Source organism: Propithecus coquereli, unplaced genomic scaffold (genome assembly GCF_000956105.1).
Source record: "Propithecus coquereli isolate 6110/MARCELLA unplaced genomic scaffold, Pcoq_1.0 Scaffold218, whole genome shotgun sequence".
Taxonomy (NCBI): Eukaryota; Metazoa; Chordata; class Mammalia; order Primates; family Indriidae; genus Propithecus; species Propithecus coquereli.
In genome coordinates, this window is record NW_012146967.1 from 416,450 (window position 1) to 442,349 (window position 25,900).

Sequence of the window (25,900 nt, forward strand, 5' to 3'; positions counted from 1 at the left end):
GTTTGCAGCCATGTTGCTATGAGGAATGGCAGTGTACTATAACGGTGATTTCTTGGCCCAGCTGGAAGAATTGGTGTAGGGGAGCAGTCCTGCCTTAGACAAAGGGGTATCATGATTCCACAGGAGAAGGGTGCTCGTGCAGTTTGAAGTCACACCCCAGATGCAGTTCTGATTGCTCTCAACTCCACACTCTCGTTAAAACCAGTTGAAACATTTGCAGTATTTAGCCTAGATTTTTAAAAAATTTAAAGTAATTTAAGGTATAATTTGTTATGTTAGAGAAACAGTTGATAGTCTTTTCTTCATTTGAAATTTAGCAATATAACTCTTCTCAAATTTTATTTACTTCTTAATTCATTTTTAAAAAATGACCATAAATGTCCTTTGTTATTTTCACTCTTGTTTCCAGAAGAAACTAAAAGAAGCAATGGAGACCTGTCTGACAGCACTGTGTCTGCTGATCCTGTTGTGAAGTGATATTGATGGTATGCATTGCCCACATGAAATCATCAGAGTTGTGTTAAAACTTTTGCCAATGAAATGGATGTTATAAGCTGTTGATGAATTGTTTCCTGGGTCACATCTCTGGAAAATATTAGATACTGCAATTCTTTAAGGCAATGCTCTATTTCCAAAGGCTCTACTTTTCACCAGTTGAGAATGAGATGGTAAAGTTGGATTTTTGCCTGGACTTTAGGCTAGGAGACATTTCTAGGAACAGTTATTTGAAATGAAGTTACAGAAGGGCAAATCCAGATTCGTAAACTATCACCTCAGATCTCTTGTAATCTACATGTTTGTAGTTTTTATTTGCATAGGTCTTTGATCCATTTTTATCTCAAGTCTTGGGAAATTCAATGCATATACCATATATAGCCAGTAAATACATGCTTAAAAAAAGGAATTGAGCCTGAGATTCATGAAACATACATATCAGTCTTCTTATAAAAGGAATATATGGAAGATAGCTTTGATACTAGAGGTGAAACACAAGTATGTTAATACCCTTTGTGTGCAGTATAACCAGTGATCATGCACTCATTGTTAATTTCATGTGACTCAGAAGAGCTGCTGATGTCTTTGATAAGACATTTTATAACTAGTTTACATTGCTTTGAGAACATTTAACCTCCAACTGCTTTAAATTTAAGATTTACTTAATACTCAAAGAAAATTCAGATAAAGCCATAGAATCCTGTTTGAAGCTTCAGTTCTTTTCTCCTTGGTTGAAGGGACTATATATGATACCAGGAAAAAAAAAAAATGAATGAATTATTTCTACATCCAAACTCAGGTTTCTTCTACATTAGATTGAATTGAAATCTTAGTGACGGTTTGGATAGACTTTTCCTTTATATCAAGTATAATCTAAGACATCAGATTAAATAATAATTGTACTGTTCAGGCTTTTAAAAAATTACCACTGTGAAAATAAAGCTCTAATAAAATCAGTCACTTCCTGATTTAAAAAGTACAGAAAGATTTTGAGTAAATTTAGTTCCCAACAGGCTATTAGCTTTATTTTTGTAAAGGTATGTAAGTTATTAAATAATCCTTTTTAAAAATATGATGATACCTTTAAAATAAAAAGAGTTTAAAACTTGAAATGTAATACAAACATCATTTTGGGAAATGCTTGATTTTTCTATTGCACTTGCCCTCTAAACATTTCTTTGGATAAATCCTGCAAGTAATTCTAATATTGTTCTTTAATTCCAGCTTTTGGAATGGATGTACAATGCCCTGTCTGTACTCATTGGTTAGGGTCAGGGTAACTTTCCCAGCCTATGATAAATACTTTTATTATTAAAAGTCAGAAGAAGCAGAATATGTAGGAAATGGTTTTTGTTTATTATGTAAACATGGCTTACAGAATTATGGACAATGAATGGATTAAAGGCATTTAATATTTGTAATTCATACTAACTGTAGAAATGGCCCTAAAGCATGCTGCATAATTAATAATTTATATTTTCATTATTGTAAATGTTTATATTAATGATCTTGCATTTGATTATATCAAATTAGTCACCATTTCATAGCAACAGCATTATTTTCTCTGTTTTTTTCCTCTAACTTCCCTGAAATACCTTTTAATAGGGATAGAAGTTGTGATTAGAAGAGAATCAGATGTTCTCTGTTCATTGTCCCCACACATGTAAATTAATTATTTTATCAGTACTAGATAGAGTTCACATGCTGACTCCCTGGGTACCTACAATTGAGAAGAGAGTGATGGATTATTATTTTACCTTTAGTTCAAAATAATGTCATTGCAGTCTGGATAAATTATAATAAATTCATATATTTGAAGTAAGATCTTGGAAACGATTAATATTTAAGTGGTATTAAACTGCAGAGCAACAGGGCTTCAGTATATTCATACCTAAGTTCATATATACATTTGGGTAATGATTTTCCTTGCTAACATATTAATGTTGATATTTTTATTTTTTCAAACATACTGTAATTTAAAAATTGTGAGCATTTGTTATAAGTTCACAGAAAACTTAATGTTCAAATTCTCAGGAATTAAGGACTAACTATAACATTGTCAGTTCTAATTAAATTTTGTAAAAGATGGCAAGTTTGTTACCTCACTTGAGTGGGGCTTCCCTCTCCCCCTAATTCTAAGATAATACAATATGTATAATAAAACATTAATAAATATAATTTCAAAATTTTCCTTCCCTTGGATGTTTATGTTCAAAATTGAATGTCTTAAACCAGTAGTTCTTTAACATCAATGTTTTTGCAGTCCCTTTAATTGAATAAAATATATGGACTCTCTTAAAAAAATGCCTGCATATGTTATATAGGCAAGGGAATGGTTGCCACCAAACCCCCAAGAGCTTTCCTCTGAGGGAGAGACTGCAGGAGCTTCTAAGGTGGTGGGAACAGGCTCATTCCTAACCTTTATCATTTGCATGGCACTTGTTAAATTTTCAGAGTGCTTTAATACACATTTCAGTAAGTTGTGAAAAAGGCAAGTCACTCATTTCTACATGGAAAAATTATTATTTAAAAATAATGCATGCAAGAGTATATAATATGTACTATTTAAAGAATGAAAATAAAGCACTCGAGAAGCCACTACATTGGTTAAGAATGAGTCTGTTCTCACCACCTTAGAAGCTCCTCCAGTTTCTCCCTCAGAGGAAAGCACTTGGTGGTTTGGTGGCAACCATTTCCTTGCTCTCTCTAGTTTTACAGTCTATCTGTATTTTCCTAAATAATAAGATAATTTTTTTTTGCATGTTTTTAAACTTAATATAAATGGGATCTTATTGTGTTTATATGACTTTAACTTAGTATTTTTGAAATTCATCCATGTTGATGCATATAGCTGTAGTTTATTTAGTTTTCCTTCTCCAGTGTTCTGTCCCATGAATACAGCTATTTTATTCTGTTGGTAATATTTCAATTATTTTCATATTTGGGATACTATGAACAATGCTGCTGTAATTGTTATAGTACACATCCATGAGTACATGTTTTGAGTTTCTCTAGGGTATGTACCCACAAGTGAACGGCTAGGTGGTAGGGCAGGTTCACTTTCAAGTTCACTAGCTAGAATGCCAGACTGTTCTCTCATCCCAGGAGTGGAGGAGATTTCCCATTGCTCCATTCTACCAACAGCTGAATTTTTGCAGTCTGGTGAATATAAAATGTCTCTGTGGTTTTAATTTGCATTTTCCTGATTATGAGATTGGGCATATTTATGAGCCTTTTGTATTTTTTAATCTATGAAGTGCCTTCATGATGTCTTCTATTTTTTTATCTTTCTAACTGTAGGAGTACTTTATATATTCTGGATACTGATTTTTTGTTAGTCTTATGTGCTTGCCAGGACTTTTGTGTTTTCATTCTCTGTGGTGTTTTTTGGTGAAGTTTTAATGTATAGAATTTCAATCTGTTTATGTTTTCCTCATGATTTGCATGCTTTATGTCTTATTTAAGCCATACAGTCCCCTAATAGCATTTCAGTTTCCAACCTAGAAATTGTTCAGGACTTGAGAGTCTACCCTTCCCTCAAAAAAGTCTAAGCAAGAAATAAAAACTCAGGGGACTCTGGCTCTTGCAGCCTGTCCCAGTTTATCTAAATACAGTGATGTCATAGAAATGTGTGAGGCATTAGTAAACATTGAACTAATAATTTTATGGTGTTTAATCTCATACAGGTTTAGACCAACTCACTGTGTCTCTGATGGAATACAAATTATAGGAGCAGATTCTTCAGATGGACCCTATGATGTTAACTAATTTAAGGTTGCAAAAGTTGTTTTATTAATCCACCATTTTAAAAGCAACACTTTAAAAAATTTTGGCAGTGGAATCACATTATTCTACTCATGTTGAATAGAGGTATTTTTCATTAGTGTATCTCCTCTGCTGTGATTTCATTATGCTCTAGTGTTTTGGAAATTTTAGAACTGACTTTAGTTTTCTTTCAGGAATGTTTGAGAAAATGACCACAACAAGCAAAAGACAGAATGATAATTTTTATTGCTAGGTTAATTTATTACAAAGATAATGACAAGTCTGTTGAACACACTGTACCATTATTCTTATTTCATAGGTAGGAGGGATAGGGGAGTGGCCTGGGATTCTAGAAGCCAGAAGTATCAGGGTAGAAATAGGAACTTTATCCCAAGCCCCATAACCAGTTGTGCTTCAAGTGAGTTTTAAAATTAATTGGTCCCTCCTTGAGGGAGGGTATGGCTCAGAAGAAACAGGAACTGGTAGAGCTGCACCCTGTCCACAGTGATTCACCACTAAAAATAATTGTATCGAGGAGGACCTTAAACTTCTGAATGCTGGTTCAGTAAGGCTCCACTGTAAACCATCTTTTGTGGTACTCATCAGTTAGTCTTTTTATTGCATGATGTCTGGAACAGTTACCAAAACTAGACCTGCATCTCCACTAGTGCTTGGGCTTCAAAGTAGTGCTTGTCGCCTAACTGCACAAAATAATGCTGTTAGGTCCAATTATGACCTAATTATGTGCTGGATTATAAATACTTTCCAGAATGACAGGCACTTAAAGCTCATTAAGTAAAATATAAAAATAGATTATATTAATAGGAAATATTTAGTGTTTATCAAAGTGTATATCTAGGCTTTTGCCATTTTTAAAAAAGGATGCTGGAAACTGAAAAGAGATGACATTCAAATAAAGTGAACAATGCATTTTTCATAACTGTTCTGAGTGCTGAACAATGCGATCTAAGAAAAGGACTTACCACAAAGCACCTAAAATAACATTTGTAGATGGGTAGGAACGTTGTCAACCATTTCTGTTTCCCTCCCAAGTCTCAGTATCAAGGCATCAAGAGTACATTCCACAAATGATTGTCAGCATTCTGAAAGCAGGTCAGTGCGCCTGTATGTCAGAGAAGTTGAAAACCCTTAAGGAGGTAGCTCCCCTTCCTGTGTGCTCTTCCCCCACAGGCGCAAGTGAGTTATGCTTCAGATTCTGCGCCTCTGTTTTCACTTGGACTTCCGTCATTGTCATCTGGTTGATCGTTTAACAGTACATATTTTCCATCATTGGTTAGTGGTATGGACAGCATTAATTGAGCCAATGCTTCTGGATCCTGAAGTTGTAAGAGTTTAAGAGGGGAAAAAAGAAAAAGCTTAAGATGCACTTCAACCTCTTTGGCTTGGCTTTCAAAATATGTGATCAAATTCTGTGATCTACCCTCATTCCTCCTGACTCTTGTCTGGGTGTGTGCCTTCAGCTGGGTCTCTGCTTCTCTGAAAAAACTCAGGCACATTACTTCTAGAATCTAGCCTAAGTTTTTCCTCTTGGCCAAAATATCATTTACATAGCCAATTCATAATCATCTTCCCAAAGAGTCCCTAGAGGAATTTTCTTCACAAAACCTTTGTCTTCTGTATCTTTAAACCCCCTGCTTTTTCTCTTTTAATCTGTACCAGGCAAACTATGGCCACTTGGTGTACTGCTTGTTTTTTAAGTAAAGTTTTACTGGAACACAGCCGTGCCCATTCATTTACATACTGCCTATGGCTGCTTCTATGTTATAACAGCAGGGTTGAATAGTTACAACAGAGATAGTAAGCCTAAAAGATAAAGGCCTTTATAGAAAAAGTCTACCTATACCATTAAATACTAACTTGCAGTGCTTGCCATTATTTCAGGTACGTTGGTCTCTTAGTCTTTAATCTTCCTGACCTCCTCAACAGACTGAGCTGCACTAATACGGTAGCCACTAGCTGTGTTACTATTAAAATTAAATTTAAAAATCCAGTTCCTCTGTCACACTAGCTACTTTAATCTGCATATTAAATAATACAGATAGAGGTCATTTCCATTATTGCATGAAACTCTACTGGACAGTGCTGAACTAGAAGTCTCCTAGGGGCGGGGACCATATCTGTCTTGCTCACTACTATAATTCCAGGGTTTTTCTTATACAAACTAGGCTCTCAAAAATTTGATGGATGAATGAAAGATTGTAAGCTGCTGAAAAACAGGGAGGTCTCACGGAGTCCTCATTTCTAATAAGCTCCCAGGTGATGTCTGTCAGTGCTGCTGGGCCTGTGCTCATACTCTGAGGAGCAAGGCCTTAGAGCACATGGTGCATACTTAAGTTTTTATCATCTTAATAAGAAAGGAAATCTAGCCATCTGGTATGCAAGCAAGAAAATGATAAAGCAAGAGCTGCAGCAGTGATATTTATTAAGAAGTCCCCATATGTTACCAGTGAATGTGGAACCAAATGGTCAAAAAAGTCTGGTGATTAGCATGCTTAAAAAGAAATCCCAAACTTGGCCACACTGCCCAGTGAGCATCACTTTTCTAGAGAAATCTTAGTATGCGTATAGATGTCTCTTGAATGGTGGTTAAACCAGCACTACAATGCTCCTTACCTTCTGAACCTCAATAATTTCTTTTCCCAAATTAATAGCATAACATATCTGCAAAATACAAGAAAAGTATTGTTTGGCAAAGGTAGAAAAGGATAAACATTTTAGGAAAAAATGTGATATGAGAATACAGTGAGGTCACTGTCTGCTCACATCCACATGGGAACACAGGACCTGGCCGCAGAAGACTCATACGGGGCCTAGAGCATTAACATCCAACTGTCCTGCCCTCCCGTTTGGCAATTTATGCCACACAAAAAATATTCCAGGTAAGTGAAAACTTAAGTTATCCAGTGTTTAAAATTCTTAGTAGGATATTTTTTCCCTCTCTTAACTGTATTTAGACACTGCATGTTTATATACACAGTGGCAAACAGATACTTAAAGGATTAATTTTCATGAATTCTAAGTAGCAGATGTAGTCACCAAGTTTTTCATACTAAACCAAAAAACAGCTTAGATGTGCCTTTCTGATGTCGTCTTCCTTGGTTTGCTCGAGACTAGTTATTCTCCATTGTAACTTTTGCTTAAATTTTTTTTTTTAAAGAACAAATTTGGGGGAAATGAGTTTCAATATTTCCTGATATCCCTACTAAACAATTATGTCTTGCCAATAAAATTCTTCCTCGTGCACTCTATCCTGGTTGATGTGTATTTTTCCATGGGGAAATCTTAATCGAGTTAGTTGTCTTTCAGTGAGGCCCTCCCAGGAGGTAATCATCTGAACTCCTGGATGGAAACATGCAGAATATTCAACTAAATATCCAGGGGACAGTGCAAAAAAACCTTTAAAAACGGACTTGTTTGGACTATTATGGAATCTTAATACGAAAAAGACAAGACCTTTTCGCCTTCTGAGTTGCTTTCAAAAATGTACGTGCTCAGAGACTCTTCTCCTGTGGACTCGGGAACACGGATGACGAAGCCTACCAGTCTCTTATTTTCTTGATGGGCAGCAAATTGTGTGACGCTGGTAAGTTCGAACTGAGAAAAAGGGGAAAAAAAGGACTAGATCACACAACAACTAGAATTAAACAGCTGGCAAGGTTACTCTATGCAAAAGTCATGAGAAAAAGTGTACTGTTAGTGACAGTCATTTAATTTGGCAAGTCTTTATGAAGTGCTTGAGTTGTGTTTAAGGTAGGTATTACGGAGTAATCACTAACATTAACCTGTTGAGGTACTTACATTGGCTCTTGATACTTGGGTCTGAGGATCTATCAACCTGAAATTTAAGAGATTCATTATATCACAAATGTTGGACAAACTTACTCTTACAAGAGTTCGTAGACTAAAATCACACACATACCCCCAAATATGAAAAATAAGGCCTGTGTGAGGGTCAGGTGAGATAGTTCCATGTGACCGTGTGCTGTGCTCTCTGCCTTTGTTGAACCTGTGTAGTTAAGGCTCAGGGTATCTATGATGGAAGCTTACATAGCAAATAGAAGAATTAACGTCATAGTATTTTGGTGCTTATCCACAGTGGCCACATCATACTTCTCAGTAGTTCTGCTGTGTGATATGGACATACTCTGTACAGCCCCCTTCTCAACAGTCATTGACTATTTTAATTCCTCTGCAGTGCTAGATGAACTTATTCTAAATTTAATATTTTTAGAAAGAAAAATATGAGGTAGGGGTGAGAGAATAGTGCAGGGATTTTGACAAAACTAGTCTATCAGTTTGGGTATAAGAGAAGTAATTTAATAGGTATTCCAGAATATATTCTCTAACAACATTTTAAGCATCACCTAATAATCAGGTTGGTGTAACTTGGAAAATAAACTGCATTAGAGAATTTACTGCTATCTTAGATATATAAATGTCTACTGTATTCTTCTACTTGTGTTAGAATAATTATTAAGTAACATAGTATTACATATTTAAATTACTGAATTCCTGTAAATTTTATAGGTGAAAGCAAAAACCTATTCTGTTTGTTAAAAAATGGTCGTAATTCCATTTATATGAAATGTTCCAGCATAGGCAAATCTACAGAGACAGCCAGATTAGTGGTAAGTAGTTGCCTAGAGCTGGGTGGGTTGAGGGAAAAAGGGACTGACGAGCTAATGAGTGTGGGTATTCTTTTTTGAGGTGATGAAAATATTTTAAAATTGTGGTGATGGTTTAACTCTGAATATACTAAAAACCAGTAAGTTGTACATGTAAATGGGTGAATTTTATCTTAATAAAGCTGTTACTCCAAAGAAGGTTACAGTTTTAAATGCTGCAAACAGTTATACTTGTTAAAGCACAGGATTTATAATCAAAAGGCTCAAGACTTGAGTTCTGACATGGCTCCTCACTTGATCTTGTTAAGTGACCCGGACTTTTCTCACTGCTTCAATCTACAGAACTACAACAAGAATCCCAATTTCCAAGAAGTAGTTATGACAATTATATGAGAAAATATATATAAAATTTTTAGGTAGACAAAGCTTAACAAATATTACTTTTATTTATGTCCCTATTAATAGGTATGGATTTAATAATTTTTTTGAATATAGATCAGAAAGTTTTGTACAAGTTGAAATAACTTTCCTTAGGTATTTTGTAAAAGTTTTTCATAAATGAAAACTTAAGCATATTTGGTGGGTAACATTCAAAATACGCTGTTTAAATCAGTTAACCTGGATTTGTCTCTTAAGATCTTCTGATTTCCTGCGATCCATACATAGTCTCAGAACCTATTCCACTAAGGGGGAGTGTGTTTTTACTACAGTAAAATACATATAACATCAAATTTGCCATTAATCGTGTTTAGTATATTCGTAATTTTGTGTAACCATTACCATTATCTAGTTCTAAGACATTTTCATCACCCCAGAAGTTAACTCTATTCCCATTCCTCCCACCCCCCAGCAACCTCTAGTCCGCCACCTTGTCTCCATGATTTACCTGTCTTGGATGATTCACATAACTGGAACTATACAATCTGTGGCTTTTTGCATCTGGCTTCTTTTACTTACTTAGCACAATGTTTTTGACATTTATCCATGCTGAAGCATGTATCAGTACTTCATTCCTTTTTAAGGCTGAGTAGTATTCCATTACATGCATATATGCTTGAGTATCCTGTACCCAAAATGCTTGGGTCCAGAAGTGTTTTGAATTTCAGATTTTTTTTTTTTTTTTTGATTCTGGAGCATTTCAGATGTGGAATGCTCAACCTGTATCATTTGTTGAAGGACTTCTGGATTGTTTCTACCTTTGGGCTATCATGAAAAGGACTGCTGTGAACATTTGTATATATACAAGTTTTTGTTTGAACGCCTGTTTTTAATTCTTTTGGGTATCTATCCAGGAGTAGAATTCTATAGTAATTCTATGTTTAACTTACAGAGAAACTGCCAGTGTTCCACAGCAGCCAGACCACTTTACATTCCCACCAGCAATGGATTCCAATTTCTTCACATCCTTGCTAAACACATTCTTTTTTTTTCTTCTTAAATTATAGCCATCCTAGTGGGTGTGGAGTGGTATAGCATTATAGATTTGCTTTGCATTTCCCTCATGATACTTAGCATATTTTCATGTGCTTCTTGGACATCTGTTTATCTTCTTTGGAGAAATGTTTATTCAAGTCCTTTGTCCATTTTTTTAGTCAGGTTGTCTTTTTGTTGAGTTTTGTGAGAGTTCTTTATATATTCTGAGCACTAGGATCCTTATTAGATGTATGATTTGCAAGTATTTTTTCCTATTCTGTGGGTTGTCTTTCCATTTTTTTGGATAATGTTCTTTGATGCACTGTGGTGTTTCATTTCCTTTGACCTTTTTGGTGGAAATTATTCCATGACCATTAGGATTATAAGAACAATGAGCCAATTTCTATAAAAGGTCTAGGACATACTTGAAGAAAAGCTTTAAATAAATATAAGGTTTTATTCTTAAGAACCTAATTCCTAGATAAGGTTCATAACAAATAAAAAGGGTGGATTTAATGAGTGGAAGAAACTATATTCTGATTTTCACCAAAGTCCTGGTTCCCTTCTTTGAAGCTAACATTTACTGAGCACTTTCCATGTGCCAGTCAGCTGTTACTCCTCAGGACAGCACTACAGGGTGTCAATATGTTAAGAAACTGAGATACAGAGGTGAAGTAACTTGCCCAAGGTCATACAACTAAGAAATGCCAAGGTCAGAAATAAATGTAGACATTTTGGCTCTAAGGCAGTGCTGTCCCACAAAAATAAAATGTGAGTCTTATACATAATTTAAAATTTTCCAGCAGCCACATTAAGAAAAGTGAAAAGAAACACTTGAAATTATTTAATCCAGTATGTCTAAAATATTACCAGTTAAACATGTAATTAATCTTAAAATTGCTAATGAGATGTTTTACATTCTTTTGGGAGGAGATAAAAAATCTTAGGAATTTGGTATGTGTTTAACACCGAAAACACATCTCACTTCAGACTAGTTATGCTGCAAGTGCCCCCTGTGGCTACACTACTGGACAGTGCGACTCCTCATAGAGCCTGTGCTCACAGCCACGGCTTCACGGTCATACGGTCTTACACCGGAGACCCCAAGCGTGTAGTTAACATTGCTTGGCCTCTTTGACGCTCTCAACAAGTAAGTTAATCATATTTTCCTTGTGATGGTCCAGTTATTTTGGGCAGATTCATGTTTTTTTCATTGTTTATTTTATAAACAATACTCTCAGAAATGAAAGAAAGCAAAAGCCTTCCGTTTTCAAGCTCCGAGATGTAATATAGAGAACTCTAGAGTGACGGCATCTTTATAAATAATAATACTCACCACTGGAGTTTTAAAGATAACAGTTCTTGTCTGTAAGGAAGCATCTTCTGGCCTATTTATCTTACAAAATCAAAATATAAAAAGGGGTAGGGGCAAAAACAAGAGTAGCACCTTCACTTAATCCAATCAAACATCCTAGCACCAACATTCCAGATGGGTGAATATGCCTTAAAGGGGGAATCAGATGAAGCCTTAAGAAAGTCTGAAAATAAACCGAAGGTACCTCAGGGTTTGACTGGTGACCACCAGGTGGGATTCTGTCATACGGAAGATGTTATGAATAGCCCGAGCAGCCAATACTTGTCTCATCGCTTCGTAAATCACTTCAGTAGTGCTGTCTGTTTTAACAGCCATTGATCCCAAAAACCGAACTATAAACATCTGTTGCAAAAGCGAATCTGCAAGAGAGCACGCTCTGCTCAGGATCACATGCACTTTCTGGGGCTGCTGACCTGCGCACCAGTGTCAGACGTGCTGGTCTGAGAATCAGCTGAAGACCTCAGGTTTTGCTTCCTTTCTGTGGAGGACTTGCTACCAGAATTTCTCGGTGCTGCTTTTATAAACCAGTATTGCCAAAGCTCTAAATCTTCTATTGTCTACATTTTGTCAGTTTGTTTGGAACTAATTCATTACACTAGAAAGTCTCTTTTTCTTCATCTGTAAAATGAGACAGTGGTACCAGATGAACATCCTAGCACTGAAATACCAGGAGACTACATGTGGTAACAGTATATACATTTTATCTTTTCCCTGAAAATAAGAGCGTCTCCATTAGATAATAGAAAATTCATTACTTTGGCCCACTGGTAAAGTCCTCTTACAAAAGAAAATGTATTTGCAGGAAATAAGACCCGATGGGTTTCATTCAATTAGTACATATTTATTACTGAAGGGGAGTGATATTTCATAAACTAACAGAGATCAGCACTGGCTTGTGGATAACGGCCCATAACCTAAAAAAACTAACCACCACCATAACTGGAAGATCATGACGAATGTATAAAAGATAATCACTTTTTTCTGTAAGAACAATAATTCACTTAACTATCATTTTAAACTGACAAGCCTCCCTTTTTCCTCCCTCCTAAAAGTAACTTAAGGGTTAAAAAAACATATTAGGAACATATAACTGATATAATGTTATAAACAGCTACTCCCATATGAAGATAGTTTTTTGTGTGTGGAGACTGTTCACAAGTTAGTAAATTTTTTGTTTGGATTATTTACAGTGTGCCCTATCTGAAAAAGTCAGCTAGATGTAGTGGACAGAGCCGGGTCTGAGGCACAGCCTACATTAACATCATTAAAAAAACTTTTTTTTTTTTTTTTTTTGGCCTAAAAACTGTAAGGGAATGCCAATTTTCAAATCCTACTTCTGAATTTAAGTAAGTGGGATTTCATTCTAATGATACTCTCAGACATGAGCCTATGGTAAAGTGAGGTCTTGCTAGCACTTGTAGTTATTAAATTGCCTTGGCTGGGAACTGAAAGCCTGCTCCATGGGGTAGCAGACTATGGTCAGTTCTGCTGGGTATGTTCTTAGGTACATTATAAGAATGTAAATCAAACAAAGATTTGAACAGCCTAAATATCATTTATTTGTATCATCTTCAAATTAAAAAATGAGCTATTTGTGCTTTTGGTTTTCTAAAATGAAATAGCATGATGTTAATATTTATAATTCATCAAGATTACATTTTAATGTGATCATTTGATCCTCTCTAAATTGTTTTGTAGAATGTGGGCTGGGCGTGGTGGCTCACACCTATAATTACAGCATTTTGGGAGGCTGAGGTGGGAGGATCGCTTGAGCCCAGGAATTTAAGACTGGCCTGGGCAACATAGTGAGATCCCATCTCTCTAAAAAATAAAATGATAATAATAAAAAAAGAATGTGATACCAGTTTTAGATGTGGCAACATTTCTAGGCAGGAGCTACAAAAAGGGGTTGGGTATGGGTAATGGTGAAATAGTTGTAGGAAAACTTTCAGCTACCCCTCAGTTTTTATCTAAGACCTGCTCCCACTGCATGTGTCCTACTAAATTTTCTCAGAGAACAACAAATCTTCAATTCATACTCCAATGACAGCTCTCTAGAACTTGATTTCCCAGCTTATTTCAATGGCCCTTGTCATTCTGTGCAGGGGAAAGAGTAAGCACGCCAAACCAGCCACTTACCTTCTGCTTCTGGAAATGATTCATCCTCAGTTTCACCAAAAGGGTTGATACGCCTAGGGGAATAGTCGGTCAATAGAATAGAGTAAATTGTGACACATTCAGCTAAAAAAGGACACTTAACACTTGAACTCTAAGTTAGAATGGCAGCAGTCTTTAGTGGTGGGTGGGGACATAAGAGATGTCAAATTTATTTTCACTTCTCCCAGAGATAACCTCCCCTAGCCCATACCTGCTCCCTCTGTTCTGATCCAGGAATTCTGTAGCAGGAAGTACAATATCAAACTGAATCGGTGTTCCAGGAGCAATCAGTTGTTCTGCTTCAGGTACACTGACTGCTGCTTTGGGAACAGTCTTGTCATTTTCCACCTCTGAATTTTTCAGGTTCTGGCTGGAGTATAAAACAGGATAAAAATCAAATTCTTCTTAACCTATGCTTTATATTATGATCAAGGAAATACTTCTGAATACTGATGTGACTTTTACAAATAGAAATATAAGATTTTAATCAGTTCCTCAATCTATTCTACAAATAAATCTTCCTAAAACTTCATTCATCTCCTTGGCTAAAAACCTTGAGATCACCCCACTACATACAGTTCTCTCTGCTGCACAGCATTCTGCACTGTGTGTTAGACCTGCGGTCCCCAAGCCCCAGAGCCCAGTACAGGCTGCCTCTCACACTTAATATGTCCAAACCGACTCTCTTCATCTCTAAAAACACCATCTACCCAGGTGCTCAGCCCCTACAAGAGTCATCCTGTGATCTGTCCTTTCCCTTCTGCTGCATATCCATCGCAGTCCCACAGGTTTTACTTCCAAAATAAGTCCCCCTCCATCTACTTTTCATCTCTGCCACAATCCTGGTCTAAACCACCACCATCTTCTGAACTGCTGCCAGCCTCTTCAATGGACACCTGCTTACCCAGCTCTGTGTTCTGTGTTCTCTAGAGCAGCTGCAGCTAACTTTAGAAAATGTAAAGTGGACTGTTCCCCTCTCTCTCTCTCTCTCTCTCTCACACACCCTCTCACAACCCTTCCACGGCTCCCCCAGGCTTCCCTGCCCAGCCTCACATCACTCCATGATCTCCCTCTGGCAACCACTGTCCAACTATACTGGCTCCATACTTGCTACCAGGAGTGCACTCCCTCTGGCTCTTTGCAAGAGTGGCCACTCATCTTTTACTTTGCAGTTTGACTATTATCTCTGCAGCCAGGCCCTGCACAGGTCTCTTTACTCTCCATGACAGCACCTCGTCATCAACTTCACAGTGCTTTTCCCATTATAACTAAGTATTTGCTTACCTTTTGCCTGTCTTCCCTTATTAGTCTAAGTTTCATTACCTAGGCCGGGCTCAGGCACATAGTGGATACTCAAATAGTTGTTGAATAGCTGGATAAATGAATGAACAGTAGATACATAATAACTGCAGAACTAGTGAAGGCCACACGTGGTATTTGCTTAGAAGTAAATGGCAGTTTGTTCCCAAGAACACAATTTCTCTGCTTTCCTCCATTGTCATCAAAACATTTATTCTTTTTTTTTTTTGAGACAGAGTCTCACTGTGTTGCCCAGGCTAGAGTGCCGTGGCGTTATCCTTGCTCACAGCAACCTCAAACTCCTGGGCTCAAGCGATCCTCCTGCCGCAGCCTCCCTACTCGAGTAGCTGGGACTACAGGCATGCGCCACCATGCCCGGCTAATTTTTTCTATATATTTTTAGCTGTCCAATTAATTTCTTTCTATTTTTAGTAGAGACGGGGTCTCACTCTTCCTCAGGCTGGTCTCGAACTCCTGAGCTCAAACAATCCGCCCGCCTCGGCCTCCCAGAGAGCTAGGATTACAGGCGTGAGCCACCGCGCCCGGCCCATTTCTTTATTCTTAAGGAGCTGATCCTCATTAAGAATACTGAGAGAGGGGTACCTGCCCCCCTGCCCCCCATAGCTCTGGGGCATCTGGCAGCCACATCTGTTAGCCTTCCACTCTCTGGGTTAATTCAGCTGGCTGGCCAAGACTCATTTTTTTTTCAGGGATTCTTCTATGTCCCTTCTGTGGGGTCCTTTCTCTTTAAGAATGTGATTGACTTAGTCTAGAACAGGGGAGAAAAATCAGATACTGAAAAACATGGGCTGCAAATTATGTCTTTTTAGAAAACCAATTACACCTCTTATGTACTAATACTCCTTATACATCAGCACCGTTGAAAGATGGCATGTTAGACGCAGAAGGGCCCTTGGAGGTCATCGAGGTTACTCATGTCACAAAGTAGAGGAGACAAAGGCCCAGAGAGCTGACTGATTTACTCAAGGACACCTAGCTGTGTACAAGACAGAGCTACCATTAGAACCCAGGTCTCCTAACTCCAAGTCCAATATTCTCTCCACTGTGCGCATCAAACACTTTTGTAACTTTACAAAGAGAAGACACATACATTTACCCAGGAGAAGACTAACATTATAACCCTCACTGACTGGATCTTTACTTCCATTTTCTTTCAAAGTGTTACCCTTAGAGTTGCGCTTTAATAAGCATGCTAACGTGTTATAAACTTACATTAATATAATTGTTAAATCACAACACTGAAATGCTTCTCAGACCGTTGCCTCTTTCCCACTTTTATTACCTTTGTTAGGGTTCTCATGTTGCTTCACAGCTGCTGCTACAGTAACATCCTGTTGGGTCTTTCTGCCCTCCCCTTCTTCCTGCCAACCCACAACCAATCTATCCTATGTCGTGCTGCAAAACAGTCTGTCTAAACCTGCTTCTGTCTGTCACCCATTTTCTGAAAACCTTCAGTTCTGCTCTACTGCCTATGTCTTCTAAGAAGAGCGCACAAGTCTTGCACAATCAAACTCAAGTCTATTATCTGGCCTTACCTTCTACCATTCCTTCTCAGGTACCCAGTGCCAGGGGCATGAATGCCGGCCCTGCACTGCATAGCAGCGTGACCCTTCGGAAATTACTTACTACTCTGAGCTTTCTAATGACTTCCTTCTAGGGTCATTAGATAATACTTGTAAAAAATTTAATGGGGTTCTTTCTACCACGCCACTAAAAGATGGACACCAAATATAGTCATAATTTTAACTTACCCTTTAATGCCTGGCTTTCATTAGCATGACAGATAATACAGCCCTCTATTATTTAACCAAATGGAAACTCCCATTAAGACAAAAGAATGGATTCTTGGAATAAACCCTAAAGCAGTATCCCAAACGAGAGAAGCTGTATGCATGGAAATGTTCATGCTAGATGATAACAGTAAACAAAGGAGGGAAAAAACCTAAATATTCAACAGCTAATAATAAATGATGGAATAGTATATAGTTATTGAATAGAACAATTAAGAAAAGTGTAGAAGTAGTAAAAAAAAAGTATATATGTGAAAATACAAAATAAATGTATATATGAAAGTATCAGTATGTGTACAGACAAGGCTGGCCGGGCAGTAACATGGACACATAAAAGGCGATTTTGTTCCTTATTTGAAAAAATTGTTCTTGTTTTGGTTACATGACTTTGCCGATGCTGATGGGAAATGTGGGGGAACTCCTGACTAGCAGGACCCTGGACGCGAGTCCTCACTGCTCGGACGCAGCGGCACGGCCAGCGGGAAGGACAGGGCTGCTGAACGGACAGGTCTGAATGCTCTCACCACCTGTTCACACCACCTCACATGTGGTGGGAACACGGGCAAAATAGTGAACCTTTCCCGGCGTGGTTACTGCTTCTGTCCAACAGGGCTGAGCAGCATGCCTGGGTGGTTTATGCGGACTCGGAAACAGCTCATTTCAAATTCCTAATCCATAATTTGGCTCCACAAGAGCTAGTTTTCCTTTGTCCTTTAGTTACCTGAGGCACGAGCTTTCTTGTTTTTTTCCAAAACTTGTAACAGGAGTCACCGCCTGGAGAGCCGTCTGATTCAACTTGATTGCGACTGCCTGGAAAGCCACAGGAGACGCGCTCAGGCCCGCAGGCGGCACTCACCCTCAGCCTGAGGAAGGGGCTGGGGTGCAGGCAGCTGCTCATTACCTCGGGGTTGTCCGTCAGGTAGATCTGTCTGGAGATGTTGTTGATGGCGCATATCCACTGTGGAGGACATTAAGAACGCTGAATCCCAAAGTCACCCACCACACCAGGAAGGAGGCGAGATAAACAAAATCTTTACCTCTTCGTTTTCCTTTCTGCTCTCTGCCTGGAGGATTATTCCCCTGCAAGGAAATGCATGTGAGTAACTAAGTGCTTCGGGATCTCAGCGACTGGGGATTACTCTCCGGGAGCTGAACTCGCCTGGGCTACCAGAGGCAAAGGGCCGTGAAGGCAGCACGATGGGGAGGAAAGAAAACGGGATTCCGGTCCGGCTCTGCCGCTAATTCACTACGTGGCCCTGCACAAACACTCCCTTTCCCTGCGCCTCGGATCTTCCAGCCCTTCCGGTCTGACTCCACAGTGGGGGCCGTTCTGTTGACCTTCCCTTCCATGATCCAAGGCCCAGCCGCTTCCCCAGCCACACCCGAAGAAGGGCTTGGCAGCAGGTCTGCTCCTTTCCCAGAACTGAAAATCTGCACGTGGGGACCAGGGGTAAGACAACAACACTGCCCTACCTTTGCGAAGGCCTTAACTCCATAAAGGGACTCCGCATCTGCTAGTTCCTTTGTTCCTAATATCCGTGGCACGTGGGGTAACACAGATCTTAACCCTACTTTATACCTGGGGAAAGCGAGGCCCAGACGAGTTAAGTAACTGCCAGGGGCCATGACTAGAATCCAGGAATCTTCGTTCCTACGCCATTTCCCATCACCAGAGGAGGATCAGGTCTAAAACTGCTTTGCCAGCCTGGGAGAAGAGAGGACCCACACCACCTGGCACTGTCCCCACCCCCACCCTGAACACTCCATTCAGATCTGAACTCAGAACCCGGATGTAGGAAGCAAACACAGTAGAGCGGCTCTGACTGAGGGACAGGGCCACTCCTCTCCCCACAAGCAAGTGACCCTGAAGGACCTCTGTAGGGCCTGGAATTCCTCGGGACACAGTTGGAAAGCCACTGCTCTGGGTGCGAGGGGGTCCCACTGGCATGGGATCTACTGCGAATGACCACAGGCTGCCCAATTTTAAAGTATGACCTCTTCTGGCCCCGAGGCACATGGAGTATGTGGGAACAGCCTGGTGACAGGTGACACTGCTGCAGCTGTGAACATACTGTTCACCACTGTTTCAGCTGGAAAAATGGACTCCTCAGGCGGGTCTTCCTTTCCTACTTTCCTCAACCGCCCTGCCACAACACGGACACAAACGCTTGCGCGGCACAGGCAAGCAGCCATAGCCTCCTCTCCCTCAGAATCTGTGCTGACGAGCAGCTACTCTGCTTTCACATGTGGGTCATCTCTTCTCCAAGGCCACAGGCAAATCCTCACTGGGGCTCCTGAAATAAGGCAGGCTGGATCCCAAGCGGGTCACGTGGGCTTCTTTAAGAGAGTATACAGTCGTCCTCCTGCAAGGTCAATAGTGCGAATAGGGCCTCCCCCATGGAGGAATGAACTAGGAAGCCCGTGGCAGGGGTGAACACTTGTTCTCCTCCCACATAAAACCCAGGAGGCATACGATTTCCCATTAGGAGTGGTGATCTGGAAGCAGTATCGTCGGTCTTCACAATCCACCGCCATCACGGAGCAGTTGTCCAGGTCCTGGATCAAACCTCCAGCCACGGCTCCCCTGGGCTGACACATGAGATTCCCGCCTTGGGTGAAGAAGTAAAGCCTCTCCCAGGTGGTGGTGACCAGCCCTGTTTTGCTGTACAAAAGAGTTACGTTTTGAAGAGCCCATTAGTACTAGAAAGCGTAAGCAGCACCTCCAAGCCTGGCTGCCTCTCTATGGGTACTGGTGGCATTTTAGAAATAACGTGTTTCTTTATATTAAAGCGAAACCGCTTTGAAAACCATTCAAGGGAAAAGAGTGGCAGGAAGAGGTACAATTTAGCTTGAATGACCTGAGACATTACGGGCTCTGCTCCCAAGGGAAATGCCAGTCCCAGGGCCAACTCCAGCTTTATGGGCAGGACCCATCTCTCCCCACGGCAGCCATACTCCGGCTTCTAAACCCACTATCTGGAACTAGAATTAGTCCATCACCGTGAAGAACCTGAAACCTGGAAGATCTTTTCTCTAAGACATGGAGCTGAACTGCTCTAAATCTAGTTAGAGGCACCGGGGTTACCTCAGCCCAGAGCACATACCCCACAATCCTGGGGACTCTAAGTAGATTAGGTTTTTTCGGTTTTTTTTTTGAGACAAGAGTCTCACTGTGTTGCCCCGGCTACAGTGCCGTGGCGTCAGCCTAGCTCACAGCAACCTCAAACTGCTGGGCTCAAGCAATCCTTCTGCCTCAGCCTCCCGAGTAGCTGGGACTACAGGCATGCGCCACCATGCCCGGCTCATTTTTTCTATGTATTTTTAGTTGTCCAATTAATTTCTTTCTATTTGTGGTAGAGACGGGGTATCTCGCTCTTGCTCAGGCTGGTCTCGAACTCCTCAGCTCAAACAATCCGCCCGCCTCGGCCTCCCAGAGAGCTAGGATTACAGGCGTGAGCCACCGCGCCTGGCCGGTAGATTAGGTTTTGCTCCCACTGGAGGTTATGCTTGTTTTGTGGGCGCTTATAAGAGGAAAATCTAGTTCCTGGCAAATAACACCAGAACCTTATGGAGTTTTTTATACCGATACGACTACAGGGGACATTTCGCTTGTGATCTCCACAAGTTCAAAGGCCTCTGAGGAGCTCCACCCTGGTAGGGCAACAGCGGGCAATTCCTCTTCACACACCCTCCACTCGGGGGATCTCCAATACATTCGCGGGCTTCAGTATTTACTAAGTAGCAACTATATGTGGGGCACTAGGCTTCCTGACGCGGTAATTTCCAGAAACAGCGAAGGTTAACACGTGAGTGCTTACTGCCTGGTAGGAATGACAACTTTCGATCCCTGTGACAACTTTATGAAGGAGGTGCGGTCGTCAGCTCAGCTTTACAGACGCAGAGACCGCAGCTCAGCGCGGCCAGGGTGTCTGGTGCCAACCTCAGTGCTCCCACCACGCCACCACAACGTCCTCTGCGCTTACAGGCACTGACACCAGATCATCCCTTCCACGCGAGTGGACTGGTTCTAACGGCCTCCCGGCCCTGGCTCTGGCCCCAGTAGCAGGTCTCCAGCGCTCTGCTCTTAGCAGCCGGCCGGCATGCGGGAAGGATAAACACGGTCAGTGGTCCAGGATGACAACGGTTAGGAGTGGTCTGTTTACAAATGGCCACGGTGACCAGAGACAAGGGTAGCCTGTGTGTTTTGGAGTCTATGACCCCGTTTCTAGCCACATCTCTCAGTGCAGTTTGGGACCGGGGCCCCAGGGGCTTCCTGTGTTCCAGGTGGGGCGGGTGCTGTGCTGGGAACTCTTCCCCAAATCTCACCCACCCACCCTCAGACTTTAATGGGGCACTTAAAGTGGTTTGCTTTTCATCCACTTCCTAAGGAAAACAGATTTTAGAGTAAGAGGCAGACATTCTCACTTCCTAAGGTTAAGGTAGCCAGCCTTCTGGATGAGGTTCCTGTTGATCTGTGGTGCAGCCACGTCAAAGTCTGGAGTGTAAACAGATTCATCGACAGAAAGTAATTCTTGCTGGGACACCCGCATCTTTTCTGCTTCGGCTTCCAGTTCCACCTGAATGCTTAAGACAGAAGGTGCTGGGTCAGTGACTCCGCACTGGCCAACCCAGCACTACTGAGAAGCAGCTGGCAGCCACCACCCCCAGCCCCGCAAGGCTTTCTGCCTCACAGATGGAGCTGCCAGCCTCCTACATGGCCACGACCCTCTACCTTAGGCCCTTAAAACTACAGGTCACAGGGACTCAAGTCTGCATTACTGAAGTGTTTATGTGACTGCTATTTTAAAACGGAACATAAATACCACTGAATATGCCTGAACCCAGCTAAACAGGTTTGCTGCTGACAAGGAGGTACCCGTGTTTAGCAATGCTGACAGAAATTTTTGGATAAACGGTTTGACAAGCCATCTTAGGGGCTGCATGTGCAGGCTGCCTGTGAAAGTCCCACAAAGGAAAACATGAAACGGTAGTCATTCTGGCACCCTGCCTGACTTAGGCAAGGGTGGTGGAGACGACCAATGGAGACAGGAAAAGGACCAGGAAGTGGTACCAAGGTGCAACAAAAAAGCCAAGGGCTATGCTTTTCCTTCTTTAATGGCCGTACAGCTGCCCCAAGGCTGCACAGCCGGGCTGTAAGCTGGCCAAGGGCTGACCACAGCAGGGTAAGTGGTCCCATGTCAGGCTCTGGTCCATTAGACCCGGAAAGCCTGGAAGCTTTAGCTGGAACAGCAGCTGCCCCTTTTTCCTCACGAAGTGAGGCCTCGCCAGGCCACCCCAGCCAGTGGCGACAGCCTTGGTTGTGAAGTCCTGGACAGAATCTGCCCAACAGGGCCCGTCCATCTGAGAAAGCAAACTTTGGAGGCGGTGTTCTACCTCTCCACTGTGTCCAAGGACATAAAACAGAATTACAAATGTTAAAATCAGAAACCAGGGGCCGGTGGGGCCAGTGTTTCTCGAAGCGAGTTCTTTATGCTCAGGGTTTTCTCTCTCCTGTGGTTGAGCAGCGCTGGGCTTGTACGTTCCATGTTCTCCCCTTCTCTGATGCAGCTCGGTACAAGCAGCTAGTCTAAGCTAATCCTGGCTTTTCTGACATTTGAGTGGGATGACTAGGAACTCTGCCAGGGGTGACCTGGGACAGGCAGGCTGGAGAACAAACCTCATGAGCTTAACCCCGTCCCTGCCTGGCTGAAGGAATGAAGGCGAGAAAAATACTGTTTGGGGAGGGGGAGGCTGGGAGCCAAGGGCAGCGAGCCTGCTTAGGTTCCTAAGCTTTTGCGGGTAACAGACCTCTTTGAAGACGTGATGAAAGAGAAGGATCCTCTTGCCCCCAAAATGCTCTATGCACCAACAGGACATCCTGCACACGACTTCAGGGAGTTTTTAATAACGCCCCGCCCTCCCCAACCCCATGCAGACTCAGGCTCAAACACTCGGAGCTCATCCAAGGCTCCCAGGAACAGGGTCGAAAAGTAACTGCTTTCAATTGGTTCTCTTAAAAAAAAGGCATGTTTCATTTAATTAAAAAAAAAACATATACAGGAGCAGTAGAAGCATTCAAGAAAAACACAGAAATATATCATTGTGGGGTTAGGGGAGAAAGAAAGCTGTGTGTGGTTGTTGGAAGCCATGCTGGATTCACGCTTTGAGAACAGCAGCACCTGGCTATCTGCTCTCTGCTCCCAGGGAAGGGCTGTGAAGCTTTAGTGCGACGAGACCTCTCTGGGCTGGCTGGCTGCTAACGCGTGGCGACAAAGAGTGGCTACATTTATCCACTCACCAATATAATATGTACGTGACAGGGAAATAAGCATTCTTAAATGGAATGCCTTAGCCATCTGAACCAGGAGGTTCGAGTGCTGCAAGGTTCAGTCTGGGAACTCCAGGATGACTTGCAAAACCAGACCCGGTCTGTGCAGAGAAGGCCACACACCCTGGTGCGGGCTCTGAGTTTAATGTTGGGTTGTGGTCCTCTCGAGAGGGCTGGTGCCACACTTTGGTTGGCCTATTAACAGTTCACGAAAATGCTGACAAGGAGGGAAGACACGGTCTCTAGGATCTGCAAGAAGAGTATACTGTGGCACCTCAGAGACATGGGCACAAATGTCTTGCCATCCATTAACAAAACAATCTAGAACATGAAAAAAAAAAAGAAGTATAGCTGGTTCTCCCGGAAACATAAAAAGCCATGGAATTCTGAGAGTTAAAGTAGGATGAGAAGAGATAGTGAAAGACAGGGGAGAGGGGGCTGCTATGAAGTGACAATTTAACAGGCTCTCATCTTTAACTTCCTCCTAACATTCCCAGGGGCTAATAACCAAATAAATTAAAAGGCAAGAAACCGAAATCAGATTTCACGAATTGCTTTCTAGCATAATTATAAATTTAGCCTACATCACTCACTGGTGCCAACTATCTGGAAAAAAACAGCTCGGTGACTTTCAGGAAAGAGTACGCGCTTGCAGGTCTCCCCTCAAGTCTGCGTGAGTGCTCAGAACTGGGTTTCGTGGGATTCACTTTTAATTTTCAGAGCATTTTAGGTAGACTTCTGCCTAAATAAATTCCACTGTTTGGCCTTCACGAGGTATTTTGAAATGCAAAATCTTCAAGAAGAGGAGCAACTTTCTCTTCACTTTTCCACGTGAAATAAAATCCCCTACTCATCTTTCCATTTTGTGTGTCTATTTGTCAGTCACACACAGAGGTACTCCTGCACTCCAGAAATGCTGCCGAGTGCTGGGGCAGGGGAGCCCCACGCCTGTGCTGTGGGGGAAGAAGCCTGAGGCTGCGGGCCAGTGAGTGTGGGCAGGGCCTTTGAAGACAGTGATGCGGTGTTTTTTAAAATAAGCATTTGCAGCTTGTTAAATTAATTTTAAAAAGGCTTAACGCCTCGCTAATCTATTACATACTACCAGCCGGTTAGTTTCCTGAAAGGCCGCAGCGCTCTGGCTGCTACTCCCATTAGCTCGCAAAGACCTCTTCCAAAACCACAGCAAACGTCAGCTGCACTCACGGGCTTAGCACATGTGAAACTCGAACATTAACAAAAAGAGGTCCTGAGAAGAGGAACTTGGGGTTAATGGGGAAGTACCTCCACGGATGTTTTAATCTTTTATTTAGCCTTTCGATGGCATGGGGAGGCTCTGGGCACCGCAGTAGTCAGGAACTACAGCAATCGTTACTCTTCAACAGTGTGTCCCAAATAGTCACACACATCAGCAGCTCTGGTGAGGGCACGGCACTGTTAGGAGAGTCCACGGAGTGGGCAGGGGCTCTGTGGGACCCTCTGCAGCCAGAGCCCTCCCTCCACCCCCAGAGATGTCACTTCAGCAGGAAAGGCACAAGGCACATGAGATCCACGCCAGGGTGCAGCATTACCTTTCAACCATGTCTGCGACGGACGATAAAAAGCTGTCCATATGTTTGGAAAACATCTCTGCTCCCTTCTTAAAAAAGTTAATCTGAAAGATAAAATTAGGATGTGCTGAAAGTTTTCTAGGGAAAACGATCCATGAATTCAGTAAATGTGCAATTGACAGCAGGGGGGTGGGGGGCGGCTCGCCGCAGCACTGGCGATGTCTCTCTCAGTCCAGCACACTGGCTGGGTCACTCCCAAGTCCCAGTGCATCTGTGACACGGGGAGGGTTAGACCTGGCCGTCTTGCTGAAAGGCTACGGGCATCAGGAACGACAGAAGTCAAGTGCTTGGTACATAGCCAGTGTCTGAATAATTACTACGGATAATTATTTTTTATATTAGCAGCAGGAGCAGCTTTTTCTCACGTGAATTCTAGATGGTAGGTTTCCTGAGGGCAAGGGTTAAGTCTTATTCACCTCAGCACCGGCAAGAAAGTGACAAGCACTTGCTGCAGCGCAGCATGACAAGTTTACCCGTCCACTCACTGAGTCCCATGCGGGTCTGAACACAGGCTGGCTGGCTGGCTGGTGGACTGGCTGCGGTCGCAGAGGGGAAACTGGGCTAAAGACCTTTAAAAGCCTCTTGCAACCCTGACATCACATTAAAGAGGATTATATACACGAAGGACGCAGCAGCACCCTGGCACCATGGAGGTGCTCAATACCGAGGAGGGTCCTCCTGCTGCAGATGTTCTGTGATGTTTCTCTGCCTAGGGAGAGTGGCCACTAGGAGGCCCACGGACTATGCAGTTTGAATGAAACTACAGTTTCTGGCTTTTGAACACCAAATGGAAGGAATCCTTTGCTTCCTTTGATGCCTGTACAATATTCACTTCCCAGAAAGCCTAGGTCCCCTGACAACCCTGAGGGCGGGAGTATAGGAGAGAGGAAGAAGAACATTTCTGTGCGTTACTGACATCTGCAATCATCCCGTCCCGAATAGACAAGTTTCCATTCTTCTCACGGCTATGGCTTTCAAAAACCTAGGTATTTGGTGTGAACTGC

The 25,900-nt window shown here is 41.9% G+C and overlaps 2 protein-coding genes across 2 annotated transcripts in view; one reads left to right on the forward strand and one right to left on the reverse strand.

Annotated features, from left to right (window-relative positions):
* The window catches only part of KIAA1033 (KIAA1033 ortholog), a 97,608-nt gene extending 94,922 nt beyond the window's left edge, over nucleotides 1-2,686 (forward strand). The window contains 1 exon segment of the mRNA XM_012644693.1: nucleotides 410-2,686. Coding sequence (XP_012500147.1) covers nucleotides 410-477 — 68 coding nt within the window. The 3' untranslated portion in view covers nucleotides 478-2,686.
* Nucleotides 2,687-4,513: 1,827 nt separating this feature from the next.
* APPL2 (adaptor protein, phosphotyrosine interaction, PH domain and leucine zipper containing 2) overlaps nucleotides 4,514-25,900 on the reverse strand; it is a 63,822-nt gene continuing 42,435 nt past the window's right edge. Inside the window, exons 9-21 of the mRNA XM_012644731.1 lie at nucleotides 24,858-24,940; nucleotides 21,387-21,545; nucleotides 19,435-19,623; nucleotides 17,999-18,041; nucleotides 17,863-17,919; nucleotides 17,683-17,771; nucleotides 14,063-14,221; nucleotides 13,834-13,886; nucleotides 11,879-12,053; nucleotides 8,080-8,116; nucleotides 7,735-7,875; nucleotides 6,895-6,942; nucleotides 4,514-5,597 (exon numbers count right to left, since the gene is read on the reverse strand). Of these exons, the coding sequence (XP_012500185.1) occupies nucleotides 5,463-5,597; nucleotides 6,895-6,942; nucleotides 7,735-7,875; nucleotides 8,080-8,116; nucleotides 11,879-12,053; nucleotides 13,834-13,886; nucleotides 14,063-14,221; nucleotides 17,683-17,771; nucleotides 17,863-17,919; nucleotides 17,999-18,041; nucleotides 19,435-19,623; nucleotides 21,387-21,545; nucleotides 24,858-24,940 (1,368 nt within the window). The 3' untranslated portion in view covers nucleotides 4,514-5,462. The remainder of the gene's footprint in view (nucleotides 5,598-6,894; nucleotides 6,943-7,734; nucleotides 7,876-8,079; nucleotides 8,117-11,878; nucleotides 12,054-13,833; nucleotides 13,887-14,062; nucleotides 14,222-17,682; nucleotides 17,772-17,862; nucleotides 17,920-17,998; nucleotides 18,042-19,434; nucleotides 19,624-21,386; nucleotides 21,546-24,857; nucleotides 24,941-25,900) is intronic.